At 36.8% G+C, this 16,547-nt stretch overlaps 1 protein-coding gene and 1 long non-coding RNA gene across 2 annotated transcripts; both read left to right on the top strand.

The window, feature by feature from the left end:
• The first annotated feature begins 5,594 nt into the window (after positions 1 to 5,594).
• Positions 5,595 to 6,637, top strand: LOC113174450. The gene is made up of 3 exons (XR_003299906.1): positions 5,595 to 5,680; positions 6,322 to 6,449; positions 6,578 to 6,637. It is a non-coding gene; the product is annotated as an uncharacterized LOC113174450 (long non-coding RNA).
• A 1-nt stretch (position 6,638) lies between these two features.
• Positions 6,639 to 15,483, top strand: LOC113174449 (adhesion G-protein coupled receptor G5-like). Its single transcript, XM_026378485.1, has 12 exons — positions 6,639 to 6,986; positions 7,171 to 7,288; positions 7,749 to 7,841; positions 8,899 to 9,024; positions 9,187 to 9,232; positions 9,384 to 9,478; positions 10,353 to 10,468; positions 10,607 to 10,875; positions 10,973 to 11,069; positions 12,182 to 12,311; positions 13,375 to 13,522; positions 14,818 to 15,483. Exons 1-12 carry the CDS (start codon positions 6,808 to 6,810, stop codon positions 14,901 to 14,903), a joined length of 1,503 nt encoding a protein of 500 aa, XP_026234270.1. The 5' UTR covers positions 6,639 to 6,807; the 3' UTR covers positions 14,904 to 15,483.
• The last annotated feature ends 1,064 nt before the right edge of the window (positions 15,484 to 16,547 follow it).

The raw sequence follows: 16,547 nt of genomic DNA, 5'->3' as shown, positions 1-16,547 counted from the left end.
TCTTTTACTCTCTCTAACATGTTCCTTTTTTCTTTTATAACTCATGCAGGTTTCTTCATCTTCCTGTGGTTTGTGATGTCGTTAAGAAAGGCAGGAAAGTCAGCTCCAACGAGCAGTGAAACACGTAGTACCAGCTGAGCCTGAGCACAACTAGTATGACACAAGATTTTTTTTGTGCATGCATAAGGGGGATATTACTGAAATACTGGAAAACTTGGCATTGTTCCTATTGTTGATCAGAATGTTTTTATCTTTGACAATGTAGCAGAGAAGTAATGATGTTAAAGAGTGTTAATGATTGGTTGTGGTCATGCTAACTACTTAAAGTGAAACAGCTCACAGGTTTAGAGCCCCTGCTTATATTAATTAATGGTCATACAGTATATCCTGGTATGCTTAAAAAAAATGTTGTGGTGGAGGTTGTGTCCATCAATACAAAGAGCACTGTCACATATCCTGCCATACAGCCTTAAAACACATTTTTCATTTGTGTGTCCACTCAAGCTGAATGGTCCAAAGGTGAGGGGGGAAAATACAGTAAATGTTAATGTAGGCTTTAACTGTGACCTATGTAAGTAGTTTAAAATATATACTTACATATAAGAGCACATATATTTATACGGGGGAAAGTATTAAACCTTTTGGAAGTTTCTGCATTGATTTGTCTTAAAATGTGATCTGATCTTTATCTAAGTCAAGACTATTAACAAATACAATGTGCCTAAAATAATATCATAAAATAATACTGATCTTTTATTTCTTTATTGATAACAATCATAAAAACCGCATAGAGCTAAAAATGTATGTGAACTACATGAAATGGTTAACACACATTTTCATGCCTCTATATATATTTAACATTAACAATGTTATGGCAAGGTAACTAATTTAAACATCACCTGCAGTCATACTGTTTCCTAAAGACTATTTGCATAAAACAAACTTCCCCAATACACCAAACAGAAAGGTTATTGTATTTTGTAAGTTCCCAGTCATGAGATAACCCAAACAGCACGGTTCACTGCTGTTCTGTTCCTGCTTGCCTGAGAGGTAAGAATTTCTCCATGCCTACTGTCTGTATTAATGCAAAGGTTTGTTGTTGCTGCTGCCTTTAAGAAGATGTACTGTGATGTTATGGTCATGTGCAATTAGTACAAAGATAGCAACAAGTCATTTATATGAATGTAAAAAGCAGAAACATTTTATTAAACTGATCTAGTGTTCATTAGGATAAGTAACGCTATATTTTTTGTCTGTGGTTCCACCATGGTGGAATAACCTGCCCACCTCTGCACACTCAGCTCCCTCTCAATTTTTTAAAACTTGCGGAAAAAAGAACTCTTCTGAACCTTTCTCCACATTTAAATCTTTCCCTGCACTTAAAACCTTAAAAAAAAAACTTGCACTTATATCATATGTAACTGAAGCAGCTCTTCCTAGAACACTTCATGCCACAGTTTTTCTCCTGGGCTCAGATATTTTGCTTGCTTTGTACCTCACTTTGGATAAAAGCAGCAGCCAAATAGCTTAATGTAAAAAAAAAAAAATAATAATAATAAAAAAATTCTACCCTTTCTTTCTAACATCTCTTGAAACAGAAACACTTTTTTGTGGCACTCTGCTTTGATGTTGTTTCTCCTTGACTTAGATAGTTTGCTTGCCTTGTTCCTCACTTGTAAGTCGCTTTGGATAAAAGCGTCTGCTAAATGACTAAATGTAAATGTAAATGTAAATGTAAATGAGTAGACCAGACTTTCCATGGGAAAGCAGTCTTGTTGGTTGGTAGAGAGAGGATCTAGAAGGGACAAAAGAAAAACTATTGTTTCTGATGTTATACAGTGTGCAAATCATTTTTGTTTACTTGTTTTATGTATTAGCACAGTAGGCTAGTTTATATATGTATTTCATTTCATATCAGCTACAGCATTTACAAAACACTGAAGAGTGTCATTGTAATCAGCACAGCATGCCTTTTGTGTTTTGTGACTTTACAAATATTTTTATTTGGATGTGAATATACTGAAAATTGAAATACACAAGATCCATATCTATATTGAAATGTAGCTTGTTCTTTTTTCTTTATTTTAATTGCCACAAATTCCAGAGAAAGCATAATGTTTCCATTACTGCTGTTAGTATTGCTGCAACATTCACTGGCTGGTACATGTCAGTCAGCCATGATGTCAGTTTCTTTAGTTTAATCAAATAAATAAAATATATTAAACAGACTGTGTTTATTCGTTCATTTTTAAGTTTGCTATTTATTTTTTACTTATAGCAAACTTACAGAAACACTGTACCTGGAAATGAAATCCAAATGAGAAAAGTGAGATCTAGTTGAAATCCCAGTCACATAATCCAGGTACAGTACATACTGTACAAAATCATTCTATCCACAGTAAGAAAGTAAAATTCTAATAGACTGCACCTCAACACATTTTCTTGTGCATGTGGTGATATCACTGATCTAGTCTACAATTCTCCTCTAGAAGAGAAAGGAGTGCTGATCGTATCAGTGGCATGTCAGATGGGTTACCAGGAGGTAAGACGATATATGGAGGGCTCTTGTCAGCTGCAGTGTGGTGGGATGATGTTTGTTGAGATTCTGAGGCATCTGTTAAGGTGTGTTAAGGTGAGGGGGGAAGTGATGATGAGCGTTGACCCAGTGTAATCAGCTGAAGTGTTATCAAATCTGTTAAAGAACGGGTTTTTTTCGTTGATAAACTCCTCCTTCACAACACAGTGTGTGACAGTGTCTAGTACTTTTCTTTGTTCCACTCTGCCTCATATTATGCCCAAAACTGTTTAGCTATGTCACATGGTGTGGCTTGCAGTAAACTTATGTCATGGTAGCACTCTTTGTTTTATTTTGAAATCCTCAGTCACCTGATGATCCTACCTTTGCTCCGTTACAGTTTATACCCTAGTCAGGCTAATTGGTTTCACCTCTACCTTTCCCTTTTGAAGCAGCACCTTCAGCGCTCTGACCTTGCCAGATTGTCTGTTCTCTTCTGGGAGCAACTCATCACCCTAAATTGTTGTTTTGATTCTGATGCTGTTGGCATTTGAACCTCTTCTGTACCAAGGACCTTCGGTCTTCTGTCTGCCTCTGTATTAGACGTTTGATCAGTTTTTATGGCTACTGTTCTGCATCGTGTATTGTTGGGCTGTTGCTCTATGCTTTCTCTGTCCCACTGTGACTTTTGGACTAGGACTTGGATTTTTTAATTAAGTACTGTAGCTTTGTCTACTGCTACTAGAAATAAAAGGAGTCGTTGCTGCCTTGCTACTGTTTGTTAGTGTGTGCAAGCACATGCATCTCATTCAGTCCTTTCCAGACATCACATGGCTAGATCACATCGTCACTAGAGGCCGCCAGTCAGGAGGTTCTAGTCCAGCAGCTCTTGTCTTCCACCTTGATTTATAGGTAACCCGCCCCACTGTTGAGCCTAATAAATATCACTAAACTCCTTGGGTCTTGCAAAATATTGCTGAAATCTCAGGCTCTCTGGGTGCCTTAAATCTCTAAACAGTCTTCAATAGCCCTGATTTGTCCTCCTTTTGCTTTAAAGGAATTATATCCTAGTGAAGATTTATACTTACACATGGCAAGATGTCTGGTCTGAGAAGCAAACTTTTATGGCCCAAAAGTGTTGAAAATTATATTTATGTATTTATCTATTTATTGTGTTTAATTAACTTTTCTCTTTATGTACTTCTTGTTTTTGTTTTGTTACCCTCTAAATAAGGGGTGGCTAAACCTAGTCCTCAAGAGCCACAGTCCTGTTTTGTTTTCCAACTATCCTTGCCTTACTTGCTCCTGTTTACCTGAATCTACTATTTTCAGACAATCGAAAGCTTTAAGGTCACTGTTGGTTGGAAAACAAACAGGCTCTCGAAGGCGGGGGTAAGCCACCCCTGCTCTATATAGCCCTTAAATATCAGAAACCATATGGCCGTCTGGGTTGCAGCTCACTTGGCCTGCCAACACTACAGCTCTGAACTGCCATGTCAGCAAAAGAGGAAGAGAATATGATCTGCTCCGACTCAACACAACCTCTCCTAGGATCTGGCTAAAGGTGTTAGTTAAAGGGAGTTCCACCAGATGTTCCTAACAGACCCTTACAATGCATAGAGGTCACGATTACAAAGTTGATCATCAACCTCCAACCTAGGATGTCCTGGTGCCATGCACAATGATAGACAGTTTTGAACACTGGCAAAGAAGTCCAATAACAAAACCCTGCTCTGGTTCGGGGAAGCCGTTCCTCCCAATGTTCCTCCCAGTTGTCACTGTCTTTGCCCATGTGGGCACTTCAACATCACCGTTTTGTTTTCTTTTGTAGCTATCCAGCTATATAACTAATCTCAAATTAAATTAGTTATGTTACGTTTATTAGAAAAGCAACAATGAATGCTGAAGTTCAATGTGTGTAAGATGCATAGAAATATATTTTCACAAACTATGCTTGCTTTAAGCTTTTAAAACGTAAAATGTAAGAAAACATGGGTGATGTAATTACACATACACACACTCAGCAGCATTTGTTCAGGAATGTCTCATCAATCCACACAATGTGTGGCACCTTAGGATAATGTAGCGGAATTTTGAGTTGAAATAATTTATGATGCATGTCATAATTTTCCTTTGGCTAGTTTGGTGTGAGAATTACAATACTCTTACCTACTAGTTGGATGGAGGTGAAAGTAAGTAAAAAAAAAAGAAAAAAGAATCAACGCTCACCCATTTGGAACTCTTCTGTAGAAAGGTAATGGACCATATTACACTCACACACACACACACACACACACACACACACACACACACACACACACACACACAGACACACACACTGAATCTAACCAATCGATAAGGTGACTTACTATTCTTTCCTCTAAGAATGGACAAAAACAAGTGTCACCACTGCAGATTGATAAGACAGCAGGGTGATTCTAGTTATTTGCTCTACCAACTGAGCTAACTGCTACAGCAAACCACTTCTTCTCTGTGAATTATAAACTAAGACATGAACAGTTCAAGCAGTTCCACTTGGAAGGGAGGCAAAAGGCAGCTATGGGAATTCCCTTTGTCTATACATTTATAGAACATGTAGCTACATTAGCTGACAGGTCACAGTAAACTATTCAATAAATGAAGATTGTTATTTTATCCTCCAGGTTTTACCCCTTTGTCATGATGTGGATCAACACCTGCTGTGTGAGTCCACTGCCCAGTGGTATTTCTATCCAGGTGAGCAGTTGGAGACAGGTAGGATCAACCCCCAGAGGCCAACATCAGTCAGCAATCAGATTGTTTCAGAGCAAGAAGAGGAATCAAAATGGACCTGTCAGCAGATTCGGGGATGTTTTTTCTGCTTTTAGCCATGTAAGAAAAAGTTAATGCAAAGTTTGACACAAGTTTTTATTTTTGTATTTCTTACTCTACTGAATGTTATAATTCCTAGTTTCTGTCCAGACACTCTATTTACTGTGGTTTACAGTGGTACATCTGTTCACTGCACTTCCTCTTTTTATGCAGATCTCCATTTACATGTTTTTTCTTTCCATGAAGCTGATTTCTACAGCTCTCCTCACTTGCTTTTGTCTTGCTGTCACACAAACTGTATTCTGTATTTTCTCTAGACATCATTTATACAGGAACTCAGTAAGCAAAGCAAAGGTAGGCTCTATTTTGATTCTCAGTAGGTATTATTAGCTGATTTAACTATCTGTACTTTATGTGGTTAGGGGACCTGTGAAATATTTGTTGGTTATTAAGCTAAGTGTATGAAAATGACTTGTAAACATAGTTCCTGTTGTATAACCAATTATTACATGTGATTGAGGGACAGTGTTTGTATTTCCTTATGTGGCAGTTTATATGGTTTAAATAAGATAAATCGAACTCAGTAACAAGCAAAGGTAGGCTCCATTTTGATTCTGTTTAACTCAGAACATTTAACTATCTAACTATCTGATGCTGATATTAGAATTGAGAAATATTTGTTAGTTATTTAGCTTTGTCATCGTTGGTTATAGCTATCTAGCTATAAAAAGTATGTGTTAACATAGTTCCTGTGGAATCCCCAGAAAAGATCAGTGAATGTGGTGTCCTTTCACTTGCTTCCACCTGATTTTACTGCTGTTATAGGTTGTGTAGAAACCCACTTTATTCATGTTGTGAAAAAAGGCATATGGAAGTAACACATCAGTAATAATATTTTAATAAAGACTAGTTTTCAACTTATTTCATTACATATTTGTGTTAGCAGAGCGCAGGCTCTTTTCTTTGTTTCTAAATGACTCCTCTTTACTTCACAGGATGAAGTGGTGGCTCCTCTGTTTTTTAGGTGTGTCTCATGATATCACCTATGGACATGCAGATTTACTTGTGACAAAAATTCTTAAGAGTTTAACTCAAGCCAATTCAAGTTTAATTCAATTACAAGGTGAGTGTACAAATAAAGACAACGAGTCAAACAAATCTACATCAAAAACAAGCATTTTCATTTCGTAAAAATTTATTTTTATAATGTGTACATCTTGACATTTAATCGAGTATTTATTTATTCTACAGATGTTAATGGCAAATGTAATTTGCCTGTTGGAAACAGTATTTTGACTGTTGGAAACAGCATTTTGCCTGTTGGAAACAGTAATTTGCCTGTTGGAAACAGTATTTTGACTGTTGGAAACAGCATTTTGCCTGTTGTAAACAGCATTTTGCCTGTTGGAAACAGTATTTCAACTGTTGCTAACAGCATTTTGTCTGTTGAAAATAGCGTTTTGCCTGTTGAAAACTGCATTATGACTGTTGAAAACAGCGTTTTGCCTGTTGCAAACTACATTTTGAATGTTGGAAACAGCATTTTGCCTGTTGGAAACTGCATTTTGACTATTGGAAACAGCATTTTGACTGTTGGAAACAGCATTTTGACTGTTGGAAACAGCATTTTGCCTACTGGGACCTGCTGTGACATTATCAAGTAAACATTTTTATTATATAATTCTACATTTCTATTAGGATTTTGTGGTATGAGTAAAAACTAGCGCAACATGAATACTTTTCAGATGTTCAGTGTTGAAATCATGTTTTAGGTTCAAACATTTTATAAATAAATGGTAAAAAACTGGCATTTAGAATGACCTTATCTGTTTGTTTTTTGCAAGTGCCTTGGAGGAACTAAAAAAGTGTCTACTGAATAATCTTACATCCTTGTGTGTCAGCTGCTACACACCCAACAGCTTCCCCTTCACAGGCTTTACCATAAATGGCAACACCATTAATGTAAGGATATGTTTTTGTAAACTAAGTTAAAGGCATATTGACAGTGATTTGACATCTTTCATTTACTGGTAGACGGCCATGACTTGATCTCTGACTAAAGACAAAAATACTCAACTCTTGAGAATACTCATGATACATACTTAAAATGAATACTTCTCTCTGAATTTCTACTGACTCAGACAACAAACACAATGAGCACATGTGTTGTTTGCTTATATTAGCATTTAGCTAAATTAACCTCTTATATGTTTATTCATTCTGTGAAGTGTTTGTAATAACATGTAACATGTCAAGAAGACAGCACTGCTTTAAAACATCTTAACATCCTAGAAATATAAAAAAAATCAAAATTAAAAGAAAATGTTTTTGAGGTGAGATTCTGGAGAGTTTCGTGATGTTCTGTTAGTTATTTACATGCTGTGTTTCTATCGTTGTTTTCGGCACTGTGTCTCTGATATAGGTCGATGTTATCGCTCAGCTGCCGACAGAGTTGAATGCTGGACCAAACAACACGATTGTGTTCACCATGCTTAGCTGGTCTGGAACAAAGGGGGTAAGTCAGTGACTACACTTATTTATGAAGAAGAAACGTGCAGTTAAATACTAGAAATAATTGCTGTGAATATATGTTCTACATTAACTTAAGTTAAAGGACCACTCCTGGATTAGTGTCTTTTAGACCTATAGTATTTTCAAGTTCTGTCTTCCAGTTTAAGCATCTTTTTACAAGCTGCATGATTTAGTAACTGAAGTGAGTTAGTTGTAACATATGGTTTGGTCTGGGTTGGTTAAAAAAAAAAAAAAGGATGCATTAGAAATGTGACAAATCTGCCTTCATAAGTGGATTGTGCTATTAAAACTAAATGATTTACTGAATATAAGCTCAATCTTCCAGTTCACCACCAGCTGCTCATGTTAGCCACAAGGATAAACTGTGCCAAATAAGTGAAATCAATAAAGCACAGAATTAATTAAATTTATAATCCTGGTTTACAACTTTAATCTAGTTTAGCTTTGTATGTAATGCAAATAATATCTATCACTGTTATCTTTCCATCATCCTTGCTGCTTCTCCTCTTAAGGGTTGCAGGAGTGCTGGAACCTATCCCAGCTGTCATTGGGCCAAAGGCAGAGTACACACTGGACAGGTCACTGATACACAGCTGATATGTAGAGACAGAAAATCATCCACACTAATGGGAAATTTACAGTTAATTAACCTAACATGCACGTTTCACCAGGAAAACCCACACAGACATGGGGAGAACAGGCAAACTCCACATAGAAAGGCACTCAAACTCAGGTTCTTATTGCTGTGAAGCGACAGTGCTAACCACGTTACAGGAAGAATTTCTCACAAAGGACAAAGATTTTTATTTTTAAATAGACAGAATCCTCAAATGTTTACAGTAGGTACACAATTCAAGTGAATACAAATTATTTCGGTGCAATGTGGTTACACCCACGAACGTAAACACTAACTTCTCACTAAAATGACAAAAGACAAAAGAAGAAGATCCCTGGATGGCCTCTTCTTTTAGCAATGAGCTGTTACTTAGATCCATACAGTAAATGACTATGACTAACTGATTGAATCTCCTGTCCTGTAGACCATATGGGGACCCCCGGGTATTATATATGAGAACAGACTGATTGGCCTGAGTGTAAGTGACATGAAAGTTTCAGGACTACGGGAGCGTGTCAACATCACCATGAACGTGACTACAGCCATCAACGTAACTACAGCTTTATTGCAAAGATCTTTTCCTCTTACTTTAATAAGTTATGTGATATTATTATGAAGTAATGCATGGTGCTGTATGTTGTTTCCAAGATGTAGTTACAATCCTAAATATGTACAGTAAAAACCTTATGTAAACCTGCTTATTGTTTCACAGGAAACCCAAGAACCCAAATGTGTGTTCTTTAATTTTTCCACATGTGGTAAGTAACCCAGCATCCCATTTGTCATGAATTATAAAGACCGTTATTTCAGTTGGATTCATCATTTTAGGCTGACCTAGCACAGTGAGTTGACATAATTCAAATGTTGCCTAATACATTTGCCTGCTTGTTGGTTTGTTTGACTTATCAGAGTACAGTAGCCAAGGCTGCTTAACCCTGTGGAAACGCGGTGAGAGCCACATCACCTGTTCCTGTGACCACCTCACATACTTTGGTGTACTCATGGTAATATGTTTTTCAACATACAAAGCAGAACTGTAGAGACAAACTCATTGGTACATGTTGTTTCTTTGAACCGTTCTTCAGTGAGTATTACAATCCTAAAAACTGTGAAAATCATCATGAAGGCTAAGTAAATGATTTTTGGATTTTGAATTGTTTCTACATTGTTTATTGTACATGTACTAAAATGTTAGAAACATAACATTTGTCTAACAAAGCATATGTAGAATATAAGCTTATAAATACTGTGAATATTGTACAATTGAATGACTCATGAACTAGGCTGAGTGAATTATCTCACTTTATCTCCATAAAATACAAGCAGTGTTACTGTACAGAGTGAGACTCTGCTTAAGCGTGCCTGAGCTTTCCATCTTTTTGCAAGCATATCTTTATTTCCTGCTGTTCAAGTTTACATAATACTGAGCTCAACCGTGCAGCCACATATCATAAACAATCTTTAAAAATGGTTTACACAGAAATAGACAATACAGTGCAACGCTTTAACATACCGTCACCTAGTGTTTTATATTTCTATTCACAAAGCTCAGGTTTAAGATACAAAATCATATAAACGATCTAAAAAAGAAGCAGAAAAACCAGTGATGTAAAACAACGACTGCAGAGACGCAAAAGAGCCCAAGAGTACATGTAAACTGACTGCAAAGACGCATAGGATGACCTTAAAAACATTTATATAAACTCTGTAGGTATCCTTAATTTAAACAGCTTTTGTATATTTTGCATGTAAATCTTAATCTACAATATGCTGTGTAACCATATGCGACAAAAAAAATAGTCAACTATAAAGGTATTATTGCCTTTGAAGTGCGCTACAGTATAGTCTTGAATTTTACAGCTTGTCTTTTCTCCACAGGTGACGCCTTCCCTTTCATCTAAAGACAAAGAGATTCTGTCGTACATCACTGTGATTGGCTGTAGTCTTTCCCTCGTAAGCTTGGTCACCACTGTTCTGCTTTTCATCACAAATGGGTAAGGTTTTTTTGTTGCCTCATTTATTTCCATCTTCAGTAGAAAATTCTTTCTTTACCTGATATAACTTTCTTTTTTTTAATGATATGACTACGTAAATCAATACTTACCACAAAGCCGTTCTCCTCTGTCTGACAGACACATGAGAGCAGATGTCTCTATGAAGGTTCACATCAACCTTGCCGTTGCCCTGATTCTCCTCAACGTCCACTTCCTCCCCAGTCAGCAGGTGGCAGCACTGTCCTCCACTGGTCACTGCCTCTACATGGCTCTTGCTCTTCACTACTCCCTTCTGGCCACCTTTAGCTGGATGGCCTTGGAGGGTGTTCACCTTTACATTCTCTTAGTCAGAGTATTTAATATATACATCAGGAGATACCTGCTCAAACTCAGTGTGGTAGGTTGGGGTGAGTAGAGTTGCCGAGGCTGGGAGCCTACAAGCTGTTAATATCATTTGGAAAAAGTTTGATCAATCCCATGTTTAATTATTGTTTTTTCCTGCAGGTATTCCTGCAGTCATTGTGTCTCTGATGGTCATCATAGACAGATCCATATATGGTCATGTCCCTCTTGACTCATCTAACCCCAACGACACCACAATGTAAGAGAGAAGTGGGGACAAAGTTTAATGTACAATCCAGATTAGTAATTAATTCCTACTTACAAAGTGTTTTTGTGTCTGTTTCCATCCACATCAACTGAAAATGGGATGTACTAATATATTGTATATAAAGACGGTAAACGTCATGTCACAATTCATCTTATTTATTTAACATTTTTGAAAAAAGTGGGGTCCTTGTTTACATCAGGACCTATAGACGGCCACAACTGATTATTCCAATGGTTTTTTGTAGCCATTCTTGGGTGTTTTTAGCTTTGCATGCTTTATTTTTGCGTCTGTGAACATAGAGCTCATGTGATTCGCCAAACAGTTCCAATTTTGTCTCATCTGTCCAAAGGACATTCTCCCATGATTTGCTTTCATTGGTTACTAATCGTATTATCCATCTCTTCAATTTGTCATCAAAGTTCTTCTTGCGGCCACATCCAGGAAGGTTGGCTACAGTCCTGAGGACCTTAAACTTCTTAATAATATGTGCAACTGTAGTCTGTCTGACCGTCACAGGAACATCAAGCTGCTTGGAGATGGTCTTATAGCCTTTACATTTAACATGTCTATGTTTTTTTTCTCTAATCTCCTGGGACAAGTCTCTTCTTAGCTTTCCGTGGCCCATGTTGAGTGTGGTACACACCATGATATCAAACAGCACAGTGACTAGTTTTTACCCTACATTTAATAAGCAGACTGACTGATTTCAAGTTTGAAGTCACCAGTGATGCTAATTACAGGACACACTTTAGTTAAACGTGTCCCTATGGTCAAATTATTTTCAATCTTTTATATGGGTACCATAATTTTTGTGCAGGCCTGTTTCATTAGTTTGTTTTTTTTAAAAATGTCTGTTGAACCACAACTCCAAAGCTATGTCTTTTTAGGAAAGTTTCATGTATTATTACTTTTGTCAGTTTCAAGTTATTTCAGTGCCCTGTGTGGGTTTTTTCTTTCTTTAACGGAAAGATACCAACAGTTTTGTACACATCTGTACCTAATTATGTAGTCAGCTGAATTGACATTTTTACTACAGAATGTTTTTTCTTTTTATTCATTCATTCACAATTCATAATTTTTTATTGATAATCTTCTCTTCCTAGATGCTACATAACAAACTACACAGTGAAGATTGTGAGTACAGAGGCAGTATTTGGATTGGTGTTTATGTTTAACCTGATCATGTTAGGGGTGACGGTCAGACGTGTTATAATTCTGCGACAAAAGAATGAGGTAAGGGTTTTTACTCACTCTTTGCATCCTACTAACAAGACAGGGATTTGTTGTGTCAATTGGTACTTATGAATCTGAGTGAACAAAATTGTGTGTGGTGTTTCTCGGGGGTCAGTTCTTGACCTTCTTTTGTTCAACATTTACGTACTTCTTCTATCTTAGATTATATAATCTAAGTGCTGCTCACTTCAGTAATATGTCTTTATTAACTACAACCCAACGCAAGCTAGAAACCATGGTGCAATTTTGAACTCATTCAAAACTCATTGCTTATTACTAAATCAGCCTACTATCATCTACAAATACTGCAAGAGTCAAAGGTTTCCTATCTCAATAAAACACAGGAAAAGTTGTTCATGCATTTGTTACAGATTTAATTACGGTAATTCGGAAGGCTGCTGCCATCAGTCCTCACTAACACCATTAAAGTGGAACATTCCACCCCAATCCTTAAACCATTGCACTGGCTTCCTGTAAACCAAAGATAAGATATTAAAATTTTACTAACAGTTTATAAAGTACTTAATGGTCTTTGGCCCAAACACATTTCTGACTTAAATTATGAAGCTCCAAGACATTTGAGGTCAACTGCTCCTAGACAGCTCCAAGTTATTGGGAAGGACTGGGAGAGACTTACTTGTTGTTCCCAGGATCAGAACCAACCAAGGTGAAGCAGCTTTTAGTTTCTATGCCTCTCACCTGTGGAAGTTGAGAGGTTGACTTATTTAAATCAGGGGTAAAAACACTGTTTACTGAAGCATTTTGTTCTTAGGTACACATTGTTGCTATTTTCTGGACTTGTTCTATAATATTTCACAGCAATTATATTTAATAAACTAACCTCACATTTCAAGGGGGTCTATCACATTCTTCCATGTGTTGTTTGTTTTTTTATAAAAGGAAAGTATAAAATATCTGCTGTCGTATTCTTTATTTTACTCTGTTGAAGTGATACATTTCTATCCAAAAGTACAACAGCACTGTGCTGGACAACATAGGTATAGGACATTTCATAGTCTCTAACAAGTAATTTCTTATTGTCTTCGACCTGTTAATGTGTCAGTTTGGGCAGAGCAATGGTAACAGAGTCAAACGCAACATCTTTACCCTGCTGGGAGTCACCACTCTGCTTGGCATCACATGGGGCCTGGTCTTCGTGTCATTGACTATCCCTGGTTTATACCTCTTCTGTATCCTGAACTCACTGCAAGGTCAGTACGCATTTCTACGAGATCAGATTCCATGGCAATGCTTCTGTCAAAAGGGTGCAAAGGGTTAGAAAAAAAATTCTGTATAAATCATAAGCAATTTTCTTGATATCAGTCTTTGTATATTAATCTTTGCCACATGTAAATACAGTCATTTAAGCTGGGAAATATCATATTTTCCTTATACCAGACCATACAGGCCAACTCAGGACTCTCCAACTATGAAGGTGTAACAATAACGGAGAGTTCATTTGAATTCCCTTAATTCATCATTCCTCAATCCTTGATACTCAGACGTTGTTCCATCTTTAAGGTCGTCCTAGAGCCCCTTATTTTGTTCTGAGAATCGAAGATCGAGGGGCGATGTTTGGACACTGATCTGAAACCGCATCACAACACCAGAGCAGTTTTATACTGAAGTACAGTGATAAAAGTTCACCAAAATCCATGTTAGACACCCAAGTTTTTATTTTGTTTTGTTTTCAGAGGAAACATCAGGATTGTATATCTGCAGGTTTCAGAGACAAATACAGACTCTTTAACTTCCGCAATCTCCATATATATATGACGTTGTTATTGAGACAGCAGAGTCTCTGCAGACTAAATTTGGCTCACAATATATTTACACTGTTTACATTTGCTTAAATATTTCAGCTAATAAGGTAAGTCTACAAATCAGTGTATCCCTAATCTGGATTCATGAGTAATAAATTTAAAAACAGAAAACTAATAAATGCAATACAAATAATAATTAAACCTTGCAACACTGCATGGCAATGACACAAGTGTCTTTTTGGACAAATACAACTCCAATCCAAACAGAAGTGAGTGCAGCAAGTCTGAAGTCAGCAAGTTTTGCAACCATTAAATATATATTTAACTTGAGAGAATAAGATCCAAAGAAAAGATGCAAGTGAAGGAAATGTGGATGCAATTAAGGGAATTATAATCCACAAGTATACACAGCTAAGCATGGAAGATTCCTGTGTCAGAATATAAATAACCAAAGTCTGTGGATTTTTTTAAACAGTATAGAGGTTTAGGATATTTGTGCCTGTTGCAAATAAACATGACCACTCAAATGTCAGGAAAATCTACACCTAAATAAGATTAAAATACAGTGAATGTTACATAATAAATGCTTATGTTTCATACTCTGCCGCTTTTATTTGAAGTGCATACTGGATTGATTATTTTGTATATTGGATAAAGAGAGATTTCAGGAGTCTAAACGTATTAAACCATTAACACTGTACCTAAAATGTTTGTTTGTTTGTTTGTTTCTTTAACTTGCACAGGTTTCTTCATCTTCCTGTGGTTCGTGATGTCACTAAGAAAGGCAGTAAAATCCGCTGCTCAGACGAGCAGTGGAACACGTAGCTAAGTTAAGCCTAAGCATAATCCAAGTGTGTGTGTGTGTGTGTGTGTATAAGGAGTCTGTTACTTACTTAGTACTAAAGCTTGGCATTGTTTGTACTTGACGTAAACTACATCATGAAGTTTTCTTTTACAAATCACAGTAGAAGCTCACAGTTTTAGAGCTATTGTTTAGAGTGTTGTTAATATATCTATAAAAAAACTACGTAGTGAGGGTTTTATTTATTCAGTAGGTACTATTATACATATTCTGCCATTTCCAGTGCAGATTAGAGAAGATGGTTACCGTTTCCATTTGTGGGATGAAGATCATGACACCGGTTGTTGTCATGTTCCTGCTTTTTTGACTATTCACTGATAGAGTAGAGCAGTGAGAAAATCCCAGATTCACCATGTGAATGGCAGTGATGCATATGCCAAAACTGTCCAGGGAAACTGGATTGTCAAAAGAAGATGTTTTTTATTCTGTCAGATGAGATGTAGGATTTAGCTGTGACTTTTGTAAGATAGCTTAGATTTTCTGGGAGTATGTGTTATGTGTAATGTTCTATTATATTTGTCGTAATAAAATATATTTGTGAATTGAATTCTTTATCTTTACCGCTTTTTTACATTTACTATTTTACTACAAGATAAGGAGGTATACCAGCAGCAACTGGAAATCTTTCGGTCATTAGCGGCTTTCCACAGTATGCTGATATGGTCTGGAAATTTTACAGTGTAATCTTGTTTATCATGTTTGTTACAATAAAATACACTCTGGATATGTCTCTGTCTCTCTTGTTTACTTTTTGGTTGTTTGGTATATTTAACATTTATCGTTTTAAATTCAAGTTAACTAAAACTGTTTGACATACCCTGGACCCTGAACTTCTCTTAATGTGAGAATGCAGGTCCAATTCAGATAGTCCAGAAATTACCTAAAGCACAACTCTTCACAATGTCTCTACCTGATTCTCCCGACATTATCTGGTGTTTAAATGTGAAAACGGCAAAAAAAAAAAAGGAAGCTAAAAAGTGCCACTTAATCTGTCACCTAACTTTAAAACTTTAGATTTGATGCATTATGTGCCTGTTTCTGTCAGCACTGTAATAAATAGCCATACTGTAGAAACAGCTGAGTCATTTAAATACATGGGCACCATAATCGACAATAAACTGTCCTTTAAACACAGTACAAACATACTGTTCAAGCCAAGTCAACAACGTCTTTTCGGTCTACGTAGGCTGGCTAAGTTTCAGGTTGACAGAAGTCTTTATAGAGCTTATATTTAATGTGTCCTTGTATTTTCCTTGCATCAGTCAGATTTGTTCACTCAGTGTTTAACAGTAAAGTGCATTTAATGTGAAGGGTAAAGTTTAGTTATAGCAGAAGTGGCTGCTGAACAGGGTACAGTCAATCCTGTCTGACAGCTCCCAGCTCCCTATACTCTCCCTAAAAATATAATGGCTAATTGATTGATTGGTTGGTTGGTTGACTGAATGATTGCTTGATCCTGCAGCAACATGCTGGGGTTCAAATCCCAGCCATGGCCTACCTCCAGTAGGGGTCCTTAGGCAAGACCTCCTCTCACTTACCCTGCCTACCAATGTACAGACTTATAAGTTGCTTTGGGTAAAAAGCGCCTGCTAAATGACTAAATGTAAACGT

The sequence above is a fragment of the Anabas testudineus genome, chromosome 3, assembly GCF_900324465.2.
Source record: "Anabas testudineus chromosome 3, fAnaTes1.2, whole genome shotgun sequence".
In the NCBI taxonomy this organism is placed as follows: Eukaryota; Metazoa; Chordata; class Actinopteri; order Anabantiformes; family Anabantidae; genus Anabas; species Anabas testudineus.
Note: the sequence above shows the minus strand (reverse complement) of the source record. Positions and strands in the feature narration are given on the sequence as shown.

Excerpts from the sequence above, each read along its gene's own strand:
- LOC113174449 (XM_026378485.1), top strand. The coding sequence starts at position 6,808 with ATGACTGTTGAAAACAGCGTTTTGCCTGTTGCAAACTACATTTTGAAT. Across the intron at positions 9,479-10,352 it reads CATACTTTGGTGTACTCATG|GTGACGCCTTCCCTTTCATC; the intron begins GTAATATGTTTT and ends TTTTCTCCACAG. Across the intron at positions 13,523-14,817 it reads TATCCTGAACTCACTGCAAG|GTTTCTTCATCTTCCTGTGG; the intron begins GTCAGTACGCAT and ends TAACTTGCACAG.